Here is a 15,405-nt window from a genome sequence, read left to right as displayed (position 1 = left end):
AGCATTTATAGAATTTAACTTCTCAATTAGTTATACAATTTTTTTTCAATGACATTTATTTTTACTACACTCTTAGTATTAATGTCAAAGGAAAGTGTTCTGTACATATCAATCATTACATAATAAAGCAAAAAGTTATATAACTATTTTTTACATTACAGTACATAAGTTTTTTTTTTCATTTTTAATTTAAAATTTTTACCTTATTAATATTTATTCTAATAGCAAATTCACAATAATGATTTATTGCATAATGTTCCCAGTTGTTAAAAGAAATTTCGGTTGGAGTTTTATTAATTGATGTATTATAAAACATTTTATGATTATAGGAGAAATTATATATATATATATATATATATATATATATATATATATATATATATATATATATATATATATATATATATGCATATATATATATACATACTGTATATATATATATATATATATATATATATATACTGTATATATATATATATATATATATATATATATATATATATATATATACTGTATACATATATAAACAAATGCAGTCGTTTCTAGGCTACTATAGGGCAAAAGCCTCAGACATGTCTTTATTCATGGCTGGCGTTTGGCCAATTTTCATCACCACGCTGGTCAGTGATGATTGGTGATTTATATATATATATATATATATATATATATATATATATATATATATGTATATATATATATATATATATATATATATATATATATATATATATATGTGTGTGTGTGTGTGTATATGTACTGTATATATATATATATACAGTATATATATATATATATATATATATATATATATATATATATATATATATATATATATATATATATATATATATATATATATATATAAAATGCACCCTTAGCTTTCATATCTCAACTTTTCTCATTTTTATCTATTTATCTTGTAAAGTACTACATGTATTATAAATGCAAACTTTTCATTTCAATAACTTTATTCTTTTTCCTGATATTTCCACTCAACATCTATAAATAGATTAGAGTTGACTGAACAATTGTTTTTATGTATTCCCACTTGTAGTTCCACAGATAATTCAAGTTTCTTCCCAATCGTGTGCACTTACCTAACTGCCTTTTACGTATAGGTTAAAATCTTCTTCCATCTTGACGTCCTTCGTTATATTTTCTCCATTACATCAATCATCTTTATATTCCGTTACATTGATTTATTTTATTTTCATTTAATTCGCTATACCAAATACTGATCCCTGTTCCCAGTTACAAATTTTCTCCATTACAACTATCATCTTTATATTCCGTTACATTGATTTATTTTATTTTCATTTAATTCGCTATACCAAATGCTGATCCCTGTTCCTAGTTACAAAAATTACTCTAGAAACCTTGTATTTCTAAGCATCAAGGCTTTTCCTAACTTATATATCAGCATTCACTCCTCGTTCAATATAAAGAAATTATTTTTCTGTTGCTTAGCATAAGTATACAACATAACAGGTAGTTTTAGATATCTGATTATCTTTGGACTGGCGCGGTGTTTTATCAATAAAGTCTTGATAAAAATGCATTACACAGAGGATTTTACACGAATAAATTCACATATGTTATCTGTAATACTGCACTAGAGACAAAAAAAAAGGTCTGCATTCATTTCTTCTTCTTCTTTTTCTTCTTTATCCTTTCCTACTTCTATGTAGGATCGACGTTTCTGGCTAGTGGCCAGCTTTCTCCATCAACCTCTGTCCCACACTTCGTTTTTTTCTTCTTCTCTTTATATGTATTCTTATCTACATTATAAACTTTAGTGCTGTGGCTGTTATATCATTGGAAAGTACGGTGTGCTGTCTTACACAAAACGTTTTGCACGCTCAGTATTGAACTGCCAAGCAGTGAAGGGCGAGGAGTTGCCAAATAAGACAAAAATTTTGCAACTCTAGGTCCATCTAAAGTGGGACAACCTTTGTCCACTCATTTTTATTGATATTTGCTTGTTATTTTTATAATAAGGCAATATTTCTTCCATTAAAAATCAGGAACGAACGTCATTTTTTTCTGTTGCATGGTTGATGTTTTCAGGCTAAAACAGGGCAGAGCTGCCATGACGTATTCGTTTCAAGTGTTAGATTGCAGCTAAGGACTGTGTAGTTTTATATGAAAGGGGATATGAATGCTTTAAGTTGTTTTTTCTAAGCGATATATATATATATATATATATATATATATATATATATATATATATATATATATATATATATATATATATGTATATTTATATATATATATATATATATATATATATATATATATCGATATATATATGTATATATATATATATATATATATATATATATATATATATATTTATATATATATATGTGTGTGTGTTTGTGTGTGTGTGTGTGTGTGTGTGTGTGGATGAAAATCAACACAATATCGTGTTCAATTAGAAATAAAATTCTACCTCATTCTTGCGATCGAACCCTAGACCCTTCAAATGAAAGGCCAGGTCGCTTTTAACCATGCCACGATATATATATATATATATATATATATATATATATATATATATATATATATATATATATATATATAGTCATCGGTGAATTGACTTCCCTAACATGCGATGTTATGAGAGAAAATCAATCCTGTGTCAGGGTATCATTAGCAATTCTAATCTAATCTAATCAGGACATTCAAAGTTCCTCTATATTCACACGTTACCTGTTAAATCATAAGTTAACTCATTGTGCTTTATAATCCCATTAAGTCTCCATTATTAATTCTCATAGGAGCCTCATCAACAGTGAATCCCACCCTTTAAAGGCATAGCTACATTTGCTTTAATAATGATTTATATATATATATATATATATATATATATATATATATATATATATATATATATATATATGTATATATATATATATATATATATATATATATATATATTTCTTGTCAGAATTTTTTTTCCTCTGAATAGCTATGAAATGTATAATCTTTTAAGGAAATTTCGTTGTCCATTCTTTCAACAATATCAATATATCTTAAACCACAATTATTATTATTATTATTATCATTGTTATTATTATTGTTGTTGTTGTTACTTGCCAAGCAACAACCCTAGTTGCAAAAAGCAGGATGCTATAAGCCCAAGGGCTTCAACAGGGAAAATAGCCCAGTGAGGAAAGGAAATAAGAAAATAGATAAACTACAAGTAATGAATAATTGGAATAAAACATCTTAAGAAGAGTAACTATTAAAATAAACCTTTCATATATAAACTATAAAAACTTTTAAAAAATAATGAAAGGAAGAGAAATTAGATAGAATAGTGAGCATAAGTGTAGCCTCAGGCAAGAGAACTCTAACTCAAGACAGTGGAAAACCATGGCACAGAGGCCATGGCAATAACCAAGACTGTGTGTATCCATATTTCTCTCTATTTCAATTATTTTGGAAGAATTTCTGTATCCACAATCTTTTTTTCTTGATTCAAATTCAATATCTTTATTTTACTTCCACTGAGAAGACTCGGTTCAGCAATCTTTTCATGTATTCCAATTTTGATTTCCTTCTACACTCTTAAGTCTCACATATCTTTAGCAAGCACACTGCTACCTAACATGCTCCACCCTTTTGTGACTCATCTTCTCAAAGTTATAAATTGTTCTGGAGTTATGCCAGGCTGACACTTGCACAACTTTTGGTCACAATTTGTCGTGGCAAGTCGTGCCATTTTGGGGCACGAACTGGGAGGCTCCCGCACTGTTCACGGCTATTTCACGCATAGTTCATGATGAGTTCACGACGAGTTCATGAATAGTTCACGAATGCGTGCCCATCAGTGTCCACATTGACACGAACTGACATGACGAGTTCACGCATAGTTTGTGCACTTTTTTGCGCAATTCAGACGGTGTCGTGCCTAAGCCATGCCATATAAAAACAGGGACTCTCCATCCCCTGGTCATTTCTGGATTGGCTTTGGAAGAGGCAACATGGTTAATGTCAGAGACAATCATGGCAGAGAGGAGAAGATGCCTATACCTGGCAGCTGCTCTAGCCATTGTTGAAGAGGAGCAGAAAAGGCTGGCAGAGGCAGAAGAGCAAGAAAAGGCAACCCCACCTCGAAGAAAGACACAAAGGAAAGTGTGGGTCTACTGACTAAACTCCAAAGGAAAATCAAAGGGGCTACAAAAATTACCTCAGAATCACAGCTGATCTGTTCCAAGAGATGGTTGAAAAGTTAACCCCTCGCCTCCAGAAGTAGGCCACCTTCCTGAGGGAACCGCTTCAATGTGGACTCAAGCTAGCTGCCACCCTCCGCTTTTTAGCCACTGGAAATTCCTATCCAAGTCTACAGTACAGCTTTAGGGTTGAAGCAAGTACCATCTGCAATTTCATACCCGAGGTTTGTAAAGCTATCATCGCGGTCTACAAGGACGAAGTCCTGCGCTGCCCCAAAACTGAAGAAGAGTGGAAGGAAGTTGCTGCCAGGTTCACCTCCAGATGGAATTACCATAACTGTCTGGGGGCTGTGGACGGCAAGCACATCGCCATAAAGTAGCCACCCGATGCTGGCTCTTACTACTGCAACTACAATTGCTTCCTCAGCATAGTACTGATGGCAGTGGCAGATGCTACCTACAAGTTCCTCTATGTGGATGTTGGGGCAGAGGGTGATGCGTCGGATGGAGGAACATGGAGTAACTGTTCCCTGCATCATGATGCTGTAGAAGAGAACAGAGCTGGAGTGCTTCAACCAGAGCCACTCCCTAATGATGACCAGCCAGTGCCCTATGACTTCGTAGGGGATGACACCTTTGCTCTCTGAACCTGGATGATGAAACCATTCTCCCATTGGTCACAGGTCCTACGAGAATGCATATATAGCTACAGGTTGTCTCGTGCCTGACGTGTCGTGGAGAATGCCTTTGGAATTTTGTGTCAAAGGTTCCATTGCTTCTTGACGACAATGCATCAGCACCCCGACACCATCAACCTGATCTCCATGTGCGCCTGTGTCCTGCACATCCTCATCCTCATCAGATACTCACACGCAACTTCAGAAGTGGACCGCGAAGATCTGGACACACATGATCAGATCCCTGGTGGATGGAGGACTGACCGACACCTGCAGGGGCTGCTGACTCTAACCAGCCATCATACCCAGAAGGATGCAAAGGATCAGCGAGACTACCTGTCACATTACTACATGTCCCCTGCTGGTGCTGTCCCTTGGCAAGAAAGAATGGTAGTAGCTCCATGAGCTGCATCCACAGTTGTTCCATTTTCTAGATAAAAGAAACGTTTATATTTTGTTTGTTTTTTCGTTGCCTTTTATTTTTTGGTTTCTTTTTCTTTCCTTTTTCGTTAATTTTTTTTTTTTCGTTTCGTTTCGTTTTTCTTTCACTTTATTTTAAGGTTAAAAAGAAAAACAAATGTTTTGAAATAAGAAAGCAATTTGTTAACATGAAAACAGCAAACAACAGATATGTACAAGGATCACAGTCTAACTATTTACAAATATTTAGAAGTGTCTCATCTCAGTTAGTGTCCTTGCTGGTTCTGGTACAGTTGCGTGGGGATACCCGATGGTCTGGTGGTGTGTTGAGTTCCTTGGAGGTGTAGAGGGATGAGGATGATATGCCCTCTTATAGGTTGTTGTCATCGGACCCTGGGGTCAGGACCGGGAAGCTGAGTAGTGTCACAGGTGTCTTGAATGTGGCTGACAGCGACGACACTGAAGGTGTTGGTGAAGGAGCCTGAACATGGGTGGCTGACAATACTGAAGTTGTTGGTGAAGGAGCCTGGACAAGGGTGGCTGACGGTGCAGGTGGAATCCCTGGTTGCCACTCCGTGGTACGGGGCCAGGAGGACTGGCCTGAAGACTGTAGTGACTGGGGTGGCAACCACGTTACAGGTGATGGCTGACTGGCTGGAGGTTGCTGCTGAGGCTGCTGCTGCTGCTGCTGCTCCGGCGGTGCCTGCAAGGTGGCTGGTTGAGGTTGATGCCAGAACTGCTGCTGCTGAGGGGGCTGCCAAGGTTGCTGCTGCTGTGGGCCTGGCCAGGTCATGAGTGTTTGTTGATGTGGCTGCTGGAAGACCTGATGCCGCTACCTGTAGTGGTACACAAGGTTGAGGCAGTCTATCTGGAATTCATGACAGGAGTCCTCCGGGATGGCTTGCATGTGGCCTTCCAGCAGGTACAAAAAATCGTGTACGATCTTGTGCTGGCCGGTGTACGAGTGGGTGGGCGCCAAGGAATCTGCTTTGGAGATGATCTGAAACATACAAACATTGTAACAATTTAGTACAGCATTTCAATGCAACATATTGCACATGCCATGTCAAAAGCAATGGATGAAACTGGAATACAATCTGCATGTAGACATTGATTCTCACCTGTTGCACTACATTACTGAGGTGGCTGTGGGTCACCCAGGTGTTGGCGGTTGTGGTGGCTGTCTGTGTTGTTGGTGGGCTGGACCGCTTCCCCTTGCCTTTGCCCTTCCCAGTGGTAGTAGGTGCTTGGCTCTGGGAACCTGTGGACCTCACTTCATCATCGTCTCCGTCGCTGACCGTCACTGCAGCTGACTCTGGGACAGCAAACTGCTCACTGGGGACTGTCTCTCCCCGGACGATGTGTTGTATCAGGAAACTCCAGGTCTCCATGATCTGGTCGTCATGGGCACTCCTTTGTGGCTGGCCACCTCCACTCCTCTTCTCCTTCTTCATAATCTTCCCCACCCTGGTTCTCAATTTCTCGTAATGCTTCTTGCATTGGGCACCAGTGGCAGGAGGCTCCAGCTGCTCTCCAACTTGGTCCCACTGGCTGTTCTTGGCCGCCACGTTGAGCCACTCCTTCTGCTTCTTGTCGTACAGCTGGGGGCTCTCCTTCACAAGGTTGGCCAACCAAAACTCGGCCTCTTCTGTCCAGCGGTATTCAGGGATTTCTTTCTTGGACACCCGGGCCCACTTCTGCTTTCTGTTAGCCTCGTCCTCACTGGATAGCTGTTTCTGGCATTCGATTGGATCCTGCTGCGTCTCCGGGATCACGATATTGAGACTTGATATAGATGACTGAGGGGAATTATCTCTATCAGCGGTCTCTGCCTCTGGCCTGTTGGCTTCTGGCCTTCTCTGCTTTCCTCTTCCTCTTGTCAGCTTGGTTTCAGGCATGTTGTCTCTTTGCTGGTGACCCCTGGAATGGCGATCAGTGTCCAGGAAGCTCTATATATACCCCCACACCGACGCGAGCGCCAGTGTCGTGCAGTAGTCGTGAACTGCTCGTGAACTGTTCGTGAACTGATCGTGTACTGTTCGTGAACTGATAGTGAACAGCTCATGCCATGCGTAAACTGTTCATGAAGTGCGTAAACTAGTGAACTGCTCGTGCCATCAATGTGTGAAGTACACATGACTATGTCAGTGGGAAGGCACGGCCACGCTGCGACGCGCGCATATTCGTGAACATGTCGTCAATTACTCGTGAACTCGACTTGAGCTGTTCGTGAACTATTCGTGGCAGTTCATGACAGTCGTGGCATGGCACGCATTGCCACGCACTGTCACGCATCGTCCCGACGAGGTCACGACGAGTTCACAAACAGTTTGCGCATAGTTCATGACCCGATCACGAAATTTTGTTGTGACCAAAATTTTGAACACTTCAAAATTCTCGTCACAACATGCCACGAAGTCACGTTAGGTTTACGTACACTTCACGCTAGTTTACGACTAGTCTGGCATTGGCACGACTCGTGCCACAGATTCGTGCATGTGTCAGCCTGGCATTACTCTCATTTGCAGACCACTGAACTTTGAATTTGGCATTTTTTTTTTTTACTTTCCTCTTGACATACATAGAATTAGCTAATATTAAATATTACCCTAAAGCTGCTTTATATCAGGTGGTATATTTTTCCCATATACTTGATCGTTAATTCCATACTATTTCACAGGAACTGCATTTACCACACGTGTTTCATACACGCTCATACAGTGTAAAGCTATTGCCTTTTTTATCTCTCGCTCTGTTAATTAGAAAAATAAATGGAAATTGGGTAATCAAAACACGATATTTAAAAATCCGATAATTTTAAACTATAGTAAGTAATGACGCTGCAGATGTAATTTACTGTTTTGACACTTCGGTTTGTTATATACTATACAAGGAATAAATATTTACACTACTTTGGCACTCGCTTAGCCAGTGGGAATGCCATACCATTTTCCATCCCATTTTTACAGCGTAATTTCGAGCTGTGTGGGCGAGCATTTAGGCGTTACTTCAGTTATGAAATAAATCACTTAGTTCAATTGGTCATTGCTCCACTGTGGCTCTCTTTGTCAATGTAACATTATCACATGATCTCCTTGTTTCTCTGTTTTGGCAAGCGCTATATGATGGCAATACGCAATCGCATGGGCGAGAATTTTGGCAATACTTCAATTACCTGATTAATAGACTCACTTACAATAAACAATATAGTGTATATCGCATACAGATGTACATACATGACATTGGGATACAAGACAAAGTAACACATTTTACTCTTTATTATTTTTTCCCCTAAGTGAAAAATAATGGTGTACAAAAGCATGGCGGTAAATGTGTTTATACACTCAAATTTATACAAGCACAAACACACACATATAATGTCTCTCTCTCTCTCTCTCTCTCTCTCTCTCTCTCTCTCTCTCTCTCTCTCTCTCTCTCTCTCTCTCTCTCTCTCTCTCTCCGCACCAACGTCGCTGTACTTATCTTTGTCAGCGTTCCGCACATCTGTATTTGGAGCGCCCACTGTCAGCTGGCCATTCGTGGACTTTGGGGTTGAGTTGGAACCTCAATTTCGCCGAGGTCGCGGAGTCTGACCATCCTTGTGAGCTTCGGTGACTTGTTGTTCTCCTGAAGGGGGCAAGAACGATTTCCCGTCTTTCTTAGGGAGGAACGGTCTCCCCTCGCTCTTAGACAGGAACTGACTCCTTTCCTTGGGAAAATCTATTCCTAGGGTCATACCCCTCTCCCTCCTGATTGGTGCTTTTGAAGTTCACAGGGCGGACTTGAGGACTTGATGTCCAATGAGCGTCTTTGACGCCCACCTTCCTTTTCTGGGTGTTGACCAATCATGGCCAAGCTTCTTCCTTGTTTTTTCTATAGGACCCCTCTTCTCACACCTGGCTTATCATCTTATGACCTGTGACTGACCTGGGAAAAGTGCCTGGCAATTAATGGCTGTGAGCTTACAACGGTGTCAGACTAAGACCTCCTTCGAGCTGAGGCCTGTCTTCCAGTGAGAATTCGTCTTCCATTGCATACTCCGTTCTCATCGTCTCTTTCTTTCTTCTATTTATCTTGAGCCCAACCTCATGTGGTAACTCGTGTATTCTGGTAAGGGAGCATTGCAAATCCTGTGGTGTTCCGCTAATGACAGCATCATCAGCATATTCTATGTCTGCTAATATCCTATCACCAATCCAGTCCAATCCTTCTCCACCGTCTCCGACTGTTCTATGTTTTACAAAATCCATGAGGCTTCAGAACAATATATATATATATATATATATATATATATATATATATATATATATATATATGTGTGTGTGTGTGTGTGTGTGTGTGTGTGTGTGTGTGTGTGTGTGAAACAGCATGACAATTTGAAGATTTTCGTCTATTTTCCCCGCGTATCTGGATTTCCATGTCTTTCCATGCATCTTTTTTTTTTTTTTTCAATGTATGAAGACTTGTAGAGAGGTGTTCACTTTGAAGGGCTGCCAACGCAAGAGCCCGTGTCTAGCAAAAGGCTGGGCAATCTATCAAACAAGCAAGCAAGGTGTTTACTTCAGTTTTACGTGGTTGGAAACTTTTATTAGATTGTTTGATCTTTTCCTCATTGAAGACGTGTGCTATGCAGCCATAATTGGTTTAGCTTAAGTGTCGTAGGATTCTAAGAAAGAAACTTGGCATGTTGCAACCAAACGATCATGGTTCGTACAGAATTTAAAAGTCTAGTGACTTTAGTTCTTTTTCGCTGAAATTCAGCCAGCGTTGTAAAACAGTCCTCTTACAGTGGAAAACAATACGGTTACATTAGAATAGTGATTAAAAAGGCGGTATTATTATTATTATTATTATTATTATTATTATTATTATTATTATTACTTTACTTACTAAGCTACAACACTAGTTGGAAAAGCAGGATCCTACAAGCCCAAAGGCTCCAACAGGGAAAATACCCCAGTGAGGAAAGGAAACAAGGAAAAATAAAATATTGCAAGAACTGTAACAGAATAATTATCTCGTATAGAAGCTATAAAAACTTTAACAAAACAAGAGGAATGGAAATAAGATAGAATAGTGTGCCCGAGTGTACCCTCAAGCAAGAGAACTCTAATCCAAGACAGTGGAAGACTATGGTACAGAGGATATGGCACTACCTAAGACTAGAGAACAATGGTTTGATTTTGGAATGTCCTTCTCGTAGAAGAGCTGCTTACAATAACTAAAAGAGACCCTTCTACCCTTAGCAAGAGGAAAGTGGCCACTGAACAATTACAGTGCAGTAGTTGACCCCTTGGGTGAAGAAAAATTGTTTGGTAATCTCAGTGTTGTCAGGTGTATGAAGACTGAGGAAAATAATTAAAGAATAGGCCAGACTATTCGCTGGTGTATGTATAGGTAATGGGAAAATGAACCGTAACCAGAAAGAAGGATCCAATGTAGTACTGTCTGGCCAGTCATAAGACCCCATAACTCTCTAGTGGTAGTATCTCAGTTGTTTCGCCGTCCTATTTTAAATAATCGTTGTTTTGTTTAATTTTTTAGTATTCTTTTGCATCACAAGTGAAACCAAAAATTTATGAAAAGTAAAGCCACAATATTGTGTCTTTATGCATAGGCTTGTTCTCCAATCTCCATTTATTTCCTAAAATCGGGTTTTCAAGAACCACCAAAGATAATACAGAAACTTACGGATAATTTATATATATATATATATATATATATATATATATATATATATATATATATATATATATATATATATATATATATCATCAGTTAGATTGGAGTTATATTTTTCCCATATTTTATTTTCAGAATGTGCAGTCTTATCAATTATCCAAGTTGGATACAGTTCTTCCTATGTCATCAGTTATGTTTCTTTATCCTACAGAAGGTAAATATGGTTAGATTGCTTAAATTTACTCATCAAAGGCAAAAATAATTTTTGAAGGTGAAATGGTACCATAGATTTAAAAAATTTTGATGTGCAATATTATTTTATCATGCAAGAACGAACACATTTTAATATTGTTTATATTATCATGAATTGGTGAATATTCCTATTTCTGAGGGAAAAAATCCGGAGAACAAACTCTCTAATATCATGAATACATAAACAAGTATTCCTACTTCTCTTTGATAAACAATCGAGAACGAACACATGATGAGATACATCGTATTCGTTCTTCTTCCTTCACAAATATAGCTTTATTATACAACCATCTGACTGGCCTATTCAAGTACGAGGTTCCTCGTTGCATCCTATACAAAACTATGATTATGAGCACACTATGAGGTGTGTTGGTACATTGTGGCAATGTACTGAACGTTCATTGTTGTTAGTTACCTCCAATACAGACAGCACAGAATGCAACCTTCGATTTGTAACTTTCATGGCCTGTCTAACATACCGGGCAACTAATTTGGTTGCTGACTCTAACTTCCTAAATTCTATGCCATTGCTTCTAAATTTTCTCAATTCTTTACAGCTAAACACGTCATGTTCTGTTGTATCATCATCCTCACTGTTAAACACACCTATCCTATCCTTTTCATTCCTGTTTCTGCAATTTTTCTCTTCAAGGTTGCGCGGAAAAGGTTGAAAATAGTATTATGTGTGTTTGTCAGTACAGATACGTATGTTTAGTGAGATCGTTTCTTGTAGGCAGCTGAGCGACATATCATGTGACCATAACTTGAGCACAATTTTTAGTTTTTTTGTCATTTCTTTTTATGAATTACACATGTTTTTATATAAGTCGTTAAGCTTTTCCTCTCGTGTTTGTTTTGCTGTGTTTTTCTTTATGTATTTGAAAGTTTAATGATTTTACAAACCGAAAAAGGCTACGTAGCTCATGGATCCAAGTGAATGGAAAGAGATTATTGACTGCAATTGTAATTTGCAAGCAAGCATGGAAAGCAAGAGATGTCACCATGATTCAGTGATGTACAAAATATGTGACCTCAACAAACGATCCAAATCCTAATTTTCCTGTTAGTACGAATCGTTTCGGTGATTTCATGAGCCTGTGCTTGAGTGTTGTCGATTAACGTTTTCAACATCATTTAATTTCCGTTCATAGTGTTTTCTTAAACTGGCTTTTTCGCTCATCATCATCATTATTATTATTATTATTATTATTATTATTATTATTATTATTACTATTATTATTATTATTATTGAACTAAGGAACCTCCGTAACGAGGCTATAATATTGATAATCAAAAGCCACAGTAATGTTAAAATATATTATTGTAAAATGGTAAAAATATACAAGGATATACTTTCGGATACTGCTCCGTATCCCTCTTCAGTCCTACTAACGGTTAAACAATGGAGGGATCGTTACAACAGTGAAAAAATAATAATAATAACAATTGGTTCAAGGTGGATGGATGTAGGTGTTGGTCAGGTAGTCCCTGTCCGGTTGTTTCTGTTGGCGAGACGGCTGGAACGGCGAAGTGGTCGTTCAGGTGATTCCAGCTGAGCAGACACTCCATCGGTGCCATGACAGTGAAGATGATGATACTGTCCAAAAATGAAGTGATTCCCAGACTACTTACGAGCTTATTTTGTAGAATGTGGCATGAAGAGGCAAAACCTTATGAATGTGAGTTAAGAGTATTGGTGAAAATAGCAAAAAAATGAGACCTGACTGATTGCAATAATTACTGAGGCATAACACTTACGTCAGTTGATATGATAATATATAGAATGCTTTTTCTAGAGAGACTGGAGAGAAAGATTGATGAAAAGCTAAGAGATGAACAAGCAAGATTTAGAAAATGTAGAAGTTGAACTGACCAAATTTCAATTTTGAGACATGATGTACAGCAATGCGTAGAATATAGTAATCTCCTTTTGATGGCATTTGTGGACTATGAAAAAGCCTTTGATAGTGTGCACCGGTCAATTTTGTGGAGAGCCCTACGTTATTATGGAATTCCTCTCAAATATGTAAATTTGATTAAGTCTGTTCATGAGCATGGCAAGTGCAAAGTTAATGTTAATGGAGTCTTATCAAATGAATTTCCAGTGAACAGCGGAGTATTCCAAGGGGTTGTGTTGTCACCCATGTTGTCTATCCTCCTCATGGATTTTGTAATGGGTAGAAGGATTGGACTGGCTTTGTGATAGGATTTTAGTAGACCTAGAGTATGCTGATGATGCTGTCCTTGTTAGCAGAACACCACAGGATTCGCAATGCTTGTTTACCAGAATGCATGAAATATCGCATGAGGTTGTGCTGAAGGTAAATAGGAGAAAGTCAAAGATGATGAGAACAGAGTATGCAATGCAAGATTGAAAAAAGCAGATCGGACAATGGCTAGGTTAAGTAAAATTTGGAAATCAAATCGTCTGAAATACCATATAAAAAGCAGACTATATACCAGTTTCGTGATATCGGTATTATTGTATGTACATGAGTCATGATATGACAATGAAACAATCTCCAATAGATTTAGTAGATTTGAGAACAAAGCACTCAGAAGGATATTGGGAGTTGACGTGGCAGGACATGATTAGAAATGAAAATATAAGAGATATTACTCGAGTGCCATATGTGGATATCATGATGAGGGGTAGATGAAGATGGTTTAAGCATGCTCTTGGCACTCCCCAAGAGAGATTAGTTCACCAAACGTTCATCTGTTCTTCACAATGGACTAGAAGAGTTGGAAGGCCCAGGCCTACATGGATGAGGACTATGGAGTGCGAAGTAGGAGATGATGAACGGAGAAGTATTGAATTAAAAGCTCAAGATAGAAACGACTGGTGAAATCTAACCGAGGCCCTTTGAGTCAATAGGCGTAGGGAGAGATGATGATGATGAGGATGATATATATATATATATATATATATATATATATATATATATATATATATATATATATATATATATATATATATATATATCCCTTACTGACTGGGGGTACCTTAACGTGGTGAAAGAGTTTGTGTATCGCCCTTATCAGCCAAGCTGTATCAGCCAGGTAGTGGGACACCCATTCCAGATTAGTTTGCTGAGGGATCAGACGAGAATCTCTCATGATCACCAATCGGCACTGGCCAGCGTGTTGACGGAATTTGGAAACTGACTAGACCTGAATTGACGTCAGCAGAGGCCTTTGTCCTGTAGAGGACTTGAAACGGCTGCATTTGTGTATGTCTATATATATATATATATATATACATATATATATATATATATATATACATATATATATATATATACATATATATAATATATATATAACGAGAACACACATTTATTGATTCATAATATAGTTTATAGAATTAAGTGACGAGCGAAAGTAACTGTTGTTCTACAAAGGAAAAAGTTCTGATCGACACTCCACAGTTAGTCCATGAATTCACTTATTCAACTTTAATTTGCAGTTTGTTTAGGCTCGGTTGTGACTGAGGCTCTCTTTCCACAGATTAGAGATCTGTGGACCTTATCTCTTTGAATTTTTACCTTTTCTTCTGTCAGTAAAAAGCAAATAATTGATATATATATATATATATATATATATATATATATATATATATATATATATATATATATATATATATAGAGTGCCAGAGACGTGGTAAAATTATAGTACATGGTACAAAAGAGTCAAATTATCGTACATTATAATTATTATTTGCTGAGCTACAACCCTAGTTGGGAAAGCAAGATGCTATAAGCCTAGGGGGCCCAACAGGGAAAATAGCCCAGTTAGGAGAGGAAACAAGGAAAAATAAAATATTTAACAACATTAAAATAAATATTTCCTATATAAACTATAAAAACTTTAACAAAACAAAGTAAGAGAAATTACATAGAATAGTGTGCCCGAGCGTACCCTCAAGCAAGAGAACTCTAACCCAAGACAGTGGAAGACCATAGTACAGAGGCTATGGCACTATCCAAGAATAGAGAACAATGGTTTGATTTTGGAGTGTCCTTCTCCTAGAAGAGCTGCCTACCATAGCTAAAGTCTCCTCTACCCTTACCAAGAGGAAAGTAGCCACTGAACAATTACAGTGCAGTAGTTAACCTCTTGGGTAAAGAAGAATTGTTTGGTAACCTCAGTGGTGCCAGGTGTATGAGGGCAGAGGAGAATCTGTAAAGAATAGG

At 37.6% G+C, this 15,405-nt stretch overlaps 1 protein-coding gene across 1 annotated transcript; it reads right to left on the bottom strand.

The window, feature by feature from the left end:
• Positions 1-5,645: 5,645 nt before the first annotated feature.
• Positions 5,646-6,068, bottom strand: LOC137623504 (uncharacterized). The gene has a single exon (XM_068354334.1). The coding sequence runs from the start codon at positions 6,066-6,068 to the stop codon at positions 5,646-5,648; it is 423 nt and encodes a 140-aa protein (XP_068210435.1).
• Between the last annotated feature and the right edge of the window lie 9,337 nt (positions 6,069-15,405).

Source organism: Palaemon carinicauda, chromosome 30, assembly GCF_036898095.1.
Source record: "Palaemon carinicauda isolate YSFRI2023 chromosome 30, ASM3689809v2, whole genome shotgun sequence".
NCBI classification, from domain to species: Eukaryota; Metazoa; Arthropoda; class Malacostraca; order Decapoda; family Palaemonidae; genus Palaemon; species Palaemon carinicauda.
This window is presented reverse-complemented; position numbering and strand designations above follow the sequence as displayed.

Coding starts and splice junctions, on each gene's coding strand:
- LOC137623504 (XM_068354334.1), bottom strand. CDS start 6,068: ATGACCTGGCCAGGCCCACAGCAGCAGCAACCTTGGCAGCCCCCTCAG.